Source organism: Solea senegalensis, linkage group LG20 (assembly GCF_019176455.1).
Source record: "Solea senegalensis isolate Sse05_10M linkage group LG20, IFAPA_SoseM_1, whole genome shotgun sequence".
NCBI classification, from domain to species: domain Eukaryota; kingdom Metazoa; phylum Chordata; class Actinopteri; order Pleuronectiformes; family Soleidae; genus Solea; species Solea senegalensis.
In genome coordinates, this window is record NC_058039.1 from 3,037,976 (window position 1) to 3,050,263 (window position 12,288).

The following is a 12,288-nucleotide window of genomic DNA, read 5'->3' on the forward strand; positions in this document are numbered from 1 at the left end:
AGTGCATGTTTATTATCTATTATCTTTAACTTTACTGTCTTTGCTGCTGTAACAATGTAAATTGCCCCACTGCGGGACAAATAAAGGACTATCTTATCTTATCTTAATGAAAAGAACAACTAAACTACCCCATAAAATGTATTTAAATAGGTTTTGTTCTGTTACTCATGACAAATTGAAAACGTGACATGAGGCAATGGTACGACAAGAAGAGACATTACGAAGATAAGTAGTTAAAATAACAGTACTTAGTGGTAAATGTAACAAAAGAATTGTTGTTCCTAGTTGATGTTGTTCCGGGGAGCGTTTTAGAGTGTGACACCTAGAGTGAAGGAATGAGGCTGGCTAGAGCTGAATGTACTGTGAAGGCTGAATGTGCAATAAAGTACACAAGTAAGCAAGATAAGCTTTAATCGTCCATTCTGTATGGTTTAACGAATAAGAGAAACGGAGCAGAATGAAACAGTAAAAAGTACTAAAAGGAAATACAGTTACTTTTTTTAAAGTATATTTTGAAACCACTAACCGGAAACGTGTGTGCTCCTGTACTGTGTAACTTGACTGTGGCAGGCAGAACTCACTGAGTCTCAGCGGCTGAGGCGTTTTTTTTTATTCTGCCACTGTACAGTTTTCCACTGAAGACCTGTGGACCCTCTGGATTGGACCGAGTCTCTGGTTTTTCTGCTTCGGTGACATCACTTCACTGTATTTCAACATATCAAACATCCCCACTCTGTGTTTCCTGTCGGAGCCCGGGTTTATACCCACACTGATTTTGTTTTTTTTGGGGTGACTTTTCTCCTCTGGGTTGGATTTACAAAGGGCGTGTTTGGTCGATCTGTACCGGGAGTTTCATCTCCTGTACTTGAGCGTCTCTCTGAGGAATGACAGCAACTGGAAAAGGACTGAGATCCGCCTGAATGGACACAATGGATTATACAGAGCTTGGAAATAGACTGGAGGAGAAGCTGACACTAACAGACAAATGTGAGTATACAACTGGTTCATATAAATAAAAACAATAGAATTAAAGTAATCATATGGTGGTCGTTTTTAACCCTTTGTTTTTTATACCAATCATAACCAACATAATAGTATGTTTTTGTTGACGAAAAGCATCATCATGAGCAGTGAAATGCTTGGAATGTTTTGGATTAAGAGCATCTGCTGTAATCTGAATCAGATCTCTGAGGGAAATTGTCAAAACAGGTTTTTTTTTTTAAATCTGTAATTCCTCCACACCAAGCAGCAGGCTGTCTGTCTGCCTGTCTGTCTGTCTGTCTGCACAGACTGGTCCTGAACCAGCAGAGATCCTGGAAATGCTGCACTGGATCTGTAGTGGTCTTCATTACCAAACACATCAGTGGAGGAGGAAAATAAATAAATAAATGAATAAAACATGTAGAGCCGGTGCAGCTCTAACAACATGCCTTGCAGGTTTAAACCTGCAATCAGTTTATTGCTCAAGAGCACTTAAGCTGAGCAGATACTGTTTGCTGCTGCTGCTGCAGAAGAGATCTTTTCACATCCAAGAACCAAGAGAACTTTTTTAAATTCACTGAAATCCTTATAACACACACACACACGTATATGTAAAAGGGAAACTATTATCAGCAATTCCCATTTCCTGTTATACTAATATTTACCTAATGTCAAATTTCAATGCAAATCTGATGGATGTTGACATTCATATGGGTTTTGTCTCTAAATCCTACAAACAAATATATATGTATGTGTATATATATATATATATATATATATAATTATATATATATATATATATAGTGGTTATGATTTCTCTATTATAATAGAATATCTTAGTGAAAGTAGTCCCTGTACCGGTTTAGGAAGGGTTTTTATGAAATTGCTGTATCTTGTTAGCTCAAGGGCAAAGTCATTAATAATTCAAAGACCCCTTTTAATTAGCTTTACATCCCACACATCATATTTATCGGACGTCTCCCACTGACCTGTGTGTGAACGGCAGAAGGTGACTTTCTGTTCGGCAGCACCCCCTCCCCCCATTTCTAAATGAAGTGGAGAGGGACGAGGATGTAAGGAAGGAAGGAAGGAAGGAAGGAGAAACGTCTCCGCAGCAGCTTTTCATTCCTGCCATGATGTTCTCTCGCTGTATGTGTGGGTGTCTATACGATGAATGCTGGCACGTGCAAGAAGCAGAGAACACAGATAAAGGAATAAAATGGCTCCCTTTCGGTCTCCTGCAGGGGAAGACGCTGAAGTTTACCATCCCAAAAAATGAATCAGGATGAGGGATAATGAGTCTACAAGGGCCCCAAACATGCAGGGCTGCAAACCAAGATACATCTATCTATGGATTAGTCATTTGGTCTATAAGATATAATCTAGTTCATCTAACATGGTTTTCAGATGGATTTACTTGCAGGTTTGGATAGCAGGCAATTGCCCCAAGTTGAGAGGGGGGCCCTGAAAACAGAAAACTGCTGAGCATCTTAAGATGCTTTCAGCTTAAAGTTGTGGCTAAAAGTGTGGCTGCAAAATTCCATCCACAAAAGCCACTCTGGACTCGTTCAGATTCTGGATTCTGGATTCTGGAATGTGGGTTCAGTCCATAAAAATGTCAGTGCATGATAGCCCACTTTAATTTAAATACTAGCAACACTAGGCTACTTCTGTTTACTTGATCATGTGCTGTGTCAATAGTTCAGTATTGATGGTTGAACAGCACATTTAAAGGGCTGTTGCTTTCAATTTTTGGGGTGAAATAGGTGTTTGGTCTCGTTTCATGAAGCCCCTGCCAAGGCTTTTATGTCTTGGGCTCCAAAACTTCCTTGAAACGCAAAAGGTGGTGGGTGCAAAACCAGAACGGATAAATAATAACAAAGATGGAACACTACAACATATTTATTTGTCTGTATCTGTGTGACTGAACGTACACACTAAACTGGACACACTAAACGCGTGTTCCTCTCGGTCAGTCGTCTCGTGTGACCTCATGACAAGCGTGAGCTTGGCTAAAGGTAGCAGAGACTTTTTTCATCGCGTAAAGGTAAATGTGTCCTCATAAAATGGTTTTTCACTGCGATAACATGTAATGTTTTAGCCGTTTCCCAGTGGAAGGAAACCTCCTGGACGTGTTTTTCAGTCACGGTTGTCGACTGTGCAGCTTAATCAGGAGACCTCGCTGTCATAGTTCGCTCATTGAAAAGCTTAACAAGGTATAGCTTTGTTCTGGGGCAAACAAAAACATGAATACATGATCCGGGATGAAACAACAAGGCATGTTTTTTTGGGTTGCAAGCCTTCAGCAGAGAGGCTTGATCAACATGTGACAGGAATGCTCAACGCCGAAAAAGGCCGGGGCGTTAGATAAACAGAAACATTCCTCCTCCGTGACTCCTTTCTGAGCGCTTTGTCTGAAAAAGAAAAGGAAAACGACGACAGTGAAGCCGAGCGACGCTGTGAGAGGTGATCGTCATGCCGCACGGAAATTGATTTATTAGGTCTGAGGCAACCAGAACTTTAGATTTGTCTCTACTGCACACACACACACACACTTCTCCCTCCTGACCTCATCCCTCCTGTCATCCCTCACAGCCCCTGAAACCAGTCACACAGCGACATGACGCCACTTCATCAGAGGCTGTTTTTGTGCCTGCTGGTTGTTTCTGAGTCGACACAAAAGACCAAAGCTGGAGGAGTTTTTCTTTTTAAGTTATTTGCAGGCAAACACAGCTCGCGGCCTCTTTTCTGTCTGTTGGAGTTAAACCAAGCCTCTCCAAGACTCGACACGTTCAAAGACTCTCTGTTTTGCGGCTCACAATAGGAGTGGCACCGGCTTCCCTTCCCCGAGACAATAGATATTTCTGTGTGCAGCAGGCAGAAGAAACCTCAGCATTTCTCTCCGCACTCGAAATCCTGTTGTTGCCCTTCATTTCTGCAGAGTCACTGCACTAACTCAGTCAGAGTTTTGAGTCAAATGCTCCTCTGTGGAAGTCATCATGAGACGTGGACTCCCCTCGGCCTCGCGAGCTTCCCCCGGGTCGTGCTGACGTTACGTTCTTGGAACACAGTCAGCGTCACAGCCGGCCTGGAACTGCTGTAGATTTTGGCCCACAAACCTTTCCCCTCTCCATTAGTCAGCCTCCATCATTAAACTCTGACACAAAAAGCAGCATTGGTCTGAGGTTTGCAGCGTACAAACGGAGCTCAGTCACTTGGTTATTATTCTTTTTCACTATTATTGAGTTAGACATGCAGTCATGTTAAGCAATGCTGCAGGTAACCCAGTAATAATCCAATTTTTGAAACCATTTAAGCCATTTCCAGACATAAATTGCGAAGAATGGCTGTGAAATTGGTTCAGGACAAAGAGTTAACTTATTCTTTCACATACAGAGAGTCTGTTTTCTAACACATAGATTTCGTGAGCTTCCATTGTTGCGGTGTCAATTTTCCTGCCGGATTGGGCTCAGTTGGATATTTTCTGGAAATGTGACTCTTGAGCTGGCAGCAGAAGTTCTGGGAAATGTCCAGGGTGACATTTTCTTTGTCTCATATAGACAATTTCAGGAAAATGAACTAGTCTGAAAGCAGTTTTATGCTAAAGGCCTGTACAACTAGACATCTGGCAACATATGCATCTGTTTCTGTGTCTGTTAGTTTAAGCCTCATTCTTATACGTTCATATCCTTCAAGCGTAACTTAAAACGTCTTATTGTTATATGAGAGAGAGAGAGAGAATGTTACCAGTGTGATTTTAGTAGAAATTACAATCCATTGTTAAACAAAATCCTTGATCATCGTCTTAAATGAGAAGCTAACTGTTGTTTACCTCTTAAAAATCAAGGATTTGTTGTTGAAACACATTGGACTCGTGACAGTTCAAATATAACGTAAGTGTTATTACTATTACGGAAAAGTTACGAACAAACTCACCTGTTCTCAAAGTCCAGGTGTCTCCTGGTCCAACTCAGTTTGTCTCCTTCCTTCCGGCTTTACAGTGAGGGTGAGACGGACCAACGACAATGCTTCTTTCGTCATTTATAGAAGAAGTTTTGGGATTTGCAAAACCCTAACCCAAAAAAAAAGTTGTTGCACATGATTTTCTTTTGCTTTACAATGCATTCTGCTTGGCTGCACATTAGAAAAATGAAGTCCATAGTTTGAGAAGATGCTAGTGGTGATTTCTCTCGATTAGCAACATATTTTTTGCATTTGATATCACTTGAAATACTGACACAGATCTGCTGTTATTGTGTATTATGAAGGAAAGCTCAGAAATCCCTAAGACAAAGCTTGTCTCATCTCCTGCTGTCTGTCGGGGCTCAAGTTCTCACAGATCTGCGCCAACTGTGTCTCATTTGTGTCCCGGGGGCTCGAGTGCTTGTAAACGGTGGTGGGAAGGATGGGAGGGGACGGGATCAGCTGGGAACTCTGAGGGAGTGGACGCTGAATCCAGGTTCAGACATTGTATTTTGTGGAGAGTGGAAGAAGAAGAAGAAGGAGGAGGAGGAGGAGGAAGGAGGAGGAGGAGGAGGAGGAGGGAGGAGGAGGAGGAGGAGGAGCAAAGCACAGTGCTCTCCTCTCCACGTTAGCAATCCCCGTGTCCAGAGCCCATAGATCAGCCACGACGCCGACCGCTCGCGCAGAGGAAATGCTCCATTCTGCTGCTGCTGCACACGAAGGAGGAGGAGGAGAAGGATGTAGCTTCCTGTGAGCTTATCCACAGATTAGTCATGTTTCCCTTCCATTCAAAAAAAGGAAATTAAACCAGTCATATTGATAATCCTGTTCACAGAATAATCCTGTTAGGGAGCCGTGTGAGGCAGCGTTTGGTCATAAAGCGAAGTGTCACAGCATATTTTAGCAACTCCTTCATCTCTCTACACATCTGTGACTGTTTTAGAGCTAATGTAGGGAGGAGGAATGAAGCAGTCACATGATCACCTTCTATGATTCGACACTTTCTTCAGTCAGGATGTCTAAATCTATTGTATGTGTTATTTGGTGATTTGGGCAGATGTAGTACAGCCACATCTTTCGTTCGCGACAGATGATGTCTCTCACCAAAGAGACGCGTTCACACAGCTGTCAGGGACGTCAAAAACAGAGTCCTGAGAATCACGAGTGTTTCTTACCCCTGCTTTAAGTCAGTTTCGATGAAAACGTCTAGTAAATGTAAATAAATATACTTTTATCTTGTTTCTTAATTAAAAAAAAAAAAAAAAAATAATGGAGGCATGTATTTACTGTGCATTCAAGCCCAATGGAATCAATGAATGTATTACTTTAATAACAGAAAACTAAACAGAAACATTTGCTCTAACGCCCTGGGGAATTGAACCATCAACCTCAGTGCTGCCCTTTAATTGCGCATTGAATATTAGACCTGAAATGTATTGATCGCGTCCTCGTGGCATTTCCAGTAAACCCAGAGACATGGACTCTTAATTTGAAGTTGAATTCATCAATATTAATGCAGCTGAATTTCCCTCAGACGAGGCCTGATTACTCTTTAGGTTTCTAGGAGAACGTGTCTCATTATTTTGGGAAACAACTCTCGACAACAAAACATATTTGTTTAACTGGAGCTTGTCCTTTCTTACCCATGATGCTTTGCAACACGTCCTGGATGTTTTAGCTGATATGTTTCTAGAACCTCAGGGGAATCGCTAACAGATGCACACCCTCGCTTTGCTGCTTTGAAGAGTATGTGTGTGTGTGGGTGGGCATGAGCACACACACACACACGCACACACACACACACACTGGTTTTCATGACTTCAGAGGACATTGCATTGACTTTCCTGGAGATTTACTCAAAACAATAATTACTTCTGGACTAATCCTAATCCCAATCCTGAGCCTAACTTTAACCTAACCCTAACCTCAGCTGAAGTGTAAAACATGTCTTCACCTTAAAATGTAGTCATTTGCATTATGGGGCTAAGATTTAGGTCCCCACAACATAAGGAATACCAGGAACACACACATTGGTCTCCATGAGGACTACATGGTCCTGACAAGGTCAGTGTTTATGCCACAATACAAGCAGAAACACACACACACACACTTGTCACTCACTTCACAACATCTCAGTCACAGGACACACACTCTAATATTAGAGCAGAGATGATGGTGCATGTTTGCAGCTGACGTGCAGAACAACACAGACAAACATCGCTCATCTTCATTCTTCATTCAACATCAGAAAAACGATGATATTTTGCCGTTTTTTCTGTCTTTTCCAAACTGTAAATGCTTTTTAAACGGCAGCATTAGTCGGGTAAAGATGCAGCGTCTTCGGCTGGACCAGTCAGTTGACGTCATTGTGTTCTTTTTTTCCCCGAAATGATCCTTTTAAAGCATCCTCTCTTGGACCGAAGGTGGAGAACTCTGTAGACTGAGGTGAAGGAAGGTGCTGAATCCACTGTAGACTTTCATTTATGAAACAAAGGCATGGATGCATTCATCCATGTTATAATTTTGCCTTTAAAGATCAGGATGTTGAGTCAAATGAAATGTCAGATTGGGCTGCATAACAGCAAGACTGATGAACTGAAATACTCAGCTCTTGTTTTGTGCAGTTGATAAAATATCTACTATCTAGGATGAGGTTGATTTGGCATTTTGTTTGAAAACAATTCACGGTTTTCATGTAAAATATGTTCATGTTTTTGTTTGAGCATTATGTGATGTAAATTGAAGGCTACATCTCACACTTATTTTTGATAATGAATAAATACTTTGTTGTTTATTGTTTCCCTAACAGATCCCAGGTTAACTTATTCAGCACATATAACCAAAATCATTGGAAAATATGGAAGCTGACACATTTTCGCAGTTACATTTTCAGCATTTTTGCTCAAATAAGAACTGATGACTTGAGAAACAGTTGCCAATTTACTTTGTATTTACTTTGAAATCACATCCGCTCTGTGTCACTGATCACAGACAGATCATAAAGAAGTATAATAACCGTTTGCTTCTACAGTGTCATGTATGACGACGCCCGGTCGCACTGAAACCAGACCTGAGCCGAGATTAAACTTAGTCCATCATCACACCTCATCGTGCTGCCAGGTCAACATTAGTCAGACAGATACAGTTATGTCCTAGTTAATGAGTCCAAAGGAGCAGCTGGAGTCTGTGTGCCCTGTGTGTTGATTCACACGTTTCCATCACAAACAAAGACCATTCGGTCGCCTCAGCAAGTAACTTTGGCTCTCTTAAAGAACAGATTTCTGTGTCAAAACAAGGTTAAATAAAGGAAAAGACGGAGTATAATTTGTACTTGGTTTCTCCTACTCTTTAATTCAGCGTATGGTGAGGGAAGCTGATGGTCTGCAGGGAGACAAATAAACAGCGGCAGTGGAACTCGGAGTAGTTCAGTGTTTCCGAACATTAGCTCCACTTTTATTGAGACAAATCATATTAAAGCTGCTGTCAGTGATGTCATCGTTTGGTTAACTTCCTGTTCACTTCCTCTCCGTACTCAATAATTCCTTTTATGAACATGTTTGACGGGGACATTTATGAACTGACAAACACTTGCCCTTCTTTTTTAGTTCTGGCTCGTGATTGGATAATGTTGTGGTGGACTGTACTTTTAAGTATTCTGCTGATTTAGAAACTTTGATCAAGCCTTGTTTTGTAGCTGCTATAGGAGGATTTACCCATTCAAATTAAATCTGCCCCCACTATGGAACAATAAGTCACATTTAAAGACCCACCGCTTCTTTTACCATTTTATTATTCTACTAGTGCCACAGTTTTACTTTTGTCAATTTTTTGTCCTGCTCGTCACTGTTAAAGATCCAATATGAAGCATTCTGCATATTCTGCAGACAGTGACTTCACACTTCTGATTTCAGAAATTCTAGACCCTGGATGAAAATATGCTTAAGTGTTTGTTGTTTACTGAGTTCACTGGAGGAGTTCATCTGAAGACTCCCCTGTCATATTCATGACTTGTAAACCTACATTTTTCTCAAAGAAGTTCCTGTCGTGATCATGACTTCCCCTTAAATGGACACAGCATGCAACGAGCTGCTCATTAGTAGCAGAAGGATTTTTACAAAGCTTCCAGTTTCTAAAGTGTGCTCACTCCTTTGCCAAAAAAAGCTTCAGACGAGGGCAGAAATAAGACCAGGGTTAACCCTCTTATGACCATCATGATAATCATAATAATTATTTTGATTTTATGGCTGTAGAATTAGGGTCTTTCTGCATGGAGTTTGCATGTTCTCCCTTGTGTGTGTGTGTGTGTGTGGGTGTGTGGGTTTTCTCTGGGTTCTCCAGTTTCCTCCTGCGGTCCAAAAACATGCAATATGGGGATTATGTAATTTGGACACTGAATTGACCCATGAGTGAATGGTTGTTTGTCTCTATGTGTGTCCCTGTGATGGACTGGTGACCTGTCCAGGGTGTGACCCGGCCTAATGCTCTATGTCAGCTGAGATTGGCACAGCGCCCCCTGCGACCCTCATGTGGATGATAAAGTGGTAGAAAATGGATGGATGGATGAGTGGGCTTTTTTCCAAAATAGCTTCCACTTTCAATATCTATTATTCAACCGTTTAGGCATTAAGGAAATGAGAAGCTGACATCAGAAACGTGTGGTGGTAGTGGTGGTGTGAGTTTGATTCCCGGCTCCACCAATGCCAATAGTGTCCTTGGGCAAGGCACTTAACCTCATGTTGCTCCTGACGGCTGTGCCAGAAGCTGTGTAGAAATGTGCTGCACATAGATGCATGAATGTGAATGAATGTGTGAGTGAATGACAAAATGAATGTGTTAAATACAGACCATTTGCCTTTAAAAATACTTAACTGATTAAAAACAACTTTATTATTAAGAAAAAGTACAAGGATTAAAATCAAGTATCAATCAAAAGAAATAAAAGTCAATAGTCGAATAAAAGTAGTAAAACCCAAATGCAGATTATCCAAAAACTTTTGTAACTGTGAGTTGTTATGTGGTGACTAGTGGAGCTAGTTGACATGCACATGTTTACCCTTTCACTTCTTGTGTCTCTCAGTCAGCAGATATAAATGCCAGCTCAACACTTTCATTCCCTTCTCTCTGTCGTATTCAGCCTGAATAGAAACATAGCTTGTGTTAACTGTATTTACATCATGTGTTTTGCCCTGTTGTGGAGGATGAGGTCACAGGCTGAGGAAGTAAAACTCCTCAAATCCAGTCTCGGTCACAACAGAGAAGCTTTTCTGGGATGCTCTAAAAATCTTCTCTTTCCGTTCTCACTGCGTTACCTTTGACCTTATTATTTTAGAGCCAACACTGAGCGGCGGAGTTAGAGAAGAAGGAAAATGTGAATAATAGATAATCCATGTATGATTTATGCTTGGCTCTGTTGAATGTCTTTGTGACTGGGTAACCCACTTCTCATCTGGAGACCTCACAGGTTCACAGAGCAGTAGCATCCTGTCGGCTCCTCCCGCTCGAATTTAAATTTCACATTAAACGTAAAAACAGATTAGCTTGAAACCTAATGAACAGTCTCAGTCCTCAGCAGTGATTAAAAACCACAGATGCCTTCTTCTTATTTACCTCTGTGTGAAATCAAAGGCCCATTGTTTCAAACGTTACTCAGAGCTTCAGCGACAGATTTATACACTTCATCTAAATGAGCCGTGTGAAATTGGAAAATCTGACTGGTATAAGAGTGACTCAGCGAAAGGTCGGGTTCACGTCTTGTCATAGTCGCACAATCCAGGAAAAAGAAGAAAAAACACCTTGTGATTCAGCAGAGGGTCAGACCTGAGGGGTCTGTAATTAAAATCAAGCTTTAAAACAAAGGCTCCTCTTCTTTCATCACAGACGGCGTTTTCTCCCTCTGTGGCAGTGATTAGTACCTTTGCTTGTTGCTGTTGCTGCAGCCTGCAGCTCATTCTAAACACAGCTGTTGGTCTGGTGACCTGCACCGCCACAAACTTGGGGGGGGGGGTTCAAAGGTTTGTGTGGCGTTTGTTTGCGAAGCCGGAAGTTTTTCTGTGACTTCTGTGGCAGTTTGTGTCGTCGACATTGGGCTGATTTGAAATCACTTCTTTACCAATACTGAGGCGGGAAAAAATGTCATTAAAATTTCACACATGCCCAAACCAGAGGCGTGCGTTTTGGCTGTTGTTGCTCTCAGGAATGTTCTTCCTCTGGTATTCCCTGGAGTGCGGATGCTTGTTGCCCAAGGGTATTTCCGCTTTTTTTTAAATGTCCACAGTGGAAGTGATGGTGGTGTGTGCAGGAGTTTTGGCTTAGTGTTGCTGTTGCTGCAGACCTAAATTCCGACAAATATTAGCTCATGGTGCATAGCCCTGCTCTGCTGGTGACTCAGGATCTCCGGTCTATGATGCAGATTGTTTGTTGGTCTGTTTATTTGTTTTTTTTTTATATAAATTCTATCTTATGTATTTACCTACATACTGTACATACTGTATCTATCCTATCAGGTTTAATGTGTAATGTTGCAAGTTTCTGCAGTAACCTTTAAAAGAAATCAAAACAACAATGACATTTTATCCTACAAAAACAGGTTTTAATCTCTTCCCTTTGATTTTGGAGGATCTTGTCGTCTGCCTCCGACGCTCAAGCAGGGACACATGCATTCAACATACACACATTTGATGTACTGTATAAACATGTACGCGGGGGGAACGTGAATGCCAGGGATTCCTGAGGTTGGCTTGACCCAGATCCAACATGTCCCACTCGTAACGCACACACACAAACACACACACACATACATTACTTTAAACAATAGTGTGACCTGCTTCACATGAGGCTCTGCATTCCTGCAATGTTACATCTCTAATTTGACAATATATTCTTTCTGCATTGTATATTATGAATACATCTCAAGTAGCTGTATAGGAGCTACACAAATATTAAATGTCACTGTCCTATTGTTTAACTGCCGTTTGTGTCTTTTTCATACTGGAAACCACAGGCTCAGTTAATTTCGATAAACTGCATTGGAATAATCTCCATGTTTTGATGTCATGAGACAAATAGTTATTGAGGTTGTGTGATTGCAAATCTGTTCATGTGACACTTAAAGCACAGGGTATTGACTGTAAAGCTTTGTTTACACTTAAACTACTAGGCAAGTAACTTTGTGTATGATATTGTAAAGCAAACGTATCGTAGACGCATAATAATAATGAACGTATGACAGGGTTTTACTGTTGTTTGACGTAGTTCCTTCTATGTCCTTCTGTTCCTAAATCTAACGCAAACTGCAGCCTCCTCATCCCACAGCTGTGGCACATCCGTAGCCTTTATTCTTGCCGC

The 12,288-nt window shown here is 41.3% G+C and overlaps 1 protein-coding gene across 4 annotated transcripts in view; it reads left to right on the forward strand.

The window, feature by feature from the left end:
• The first annotated feature begins 586 nt into the window (after nucleotides 1–586).
• Nucleotides 587–12,288, forward strand: part of LOC122786177 (MAP7 domain-containing protein 1-like) — a 43,430-nt gene continuing 31,728 nt past the window's right edge. For 2 of the 4 annotated variants that reach the window (XM_044052252.1, XM_044052253.1), the window contains exon 1: nucleotides 587–987. In XM_044052252.1, coding sequence (XP_043908187.1) covers nucleotides 921–987 — 67 coding nt within the window. In that variant the 5' untranslated portion in view covers nucleotides 587–920. The remainder of the gene's footprint in view (nucleotides 988–12,288) is intronic. The other 2 variants (XM_044052254.1, XM_044052255.1) reach the window with 2 other exon arrangements.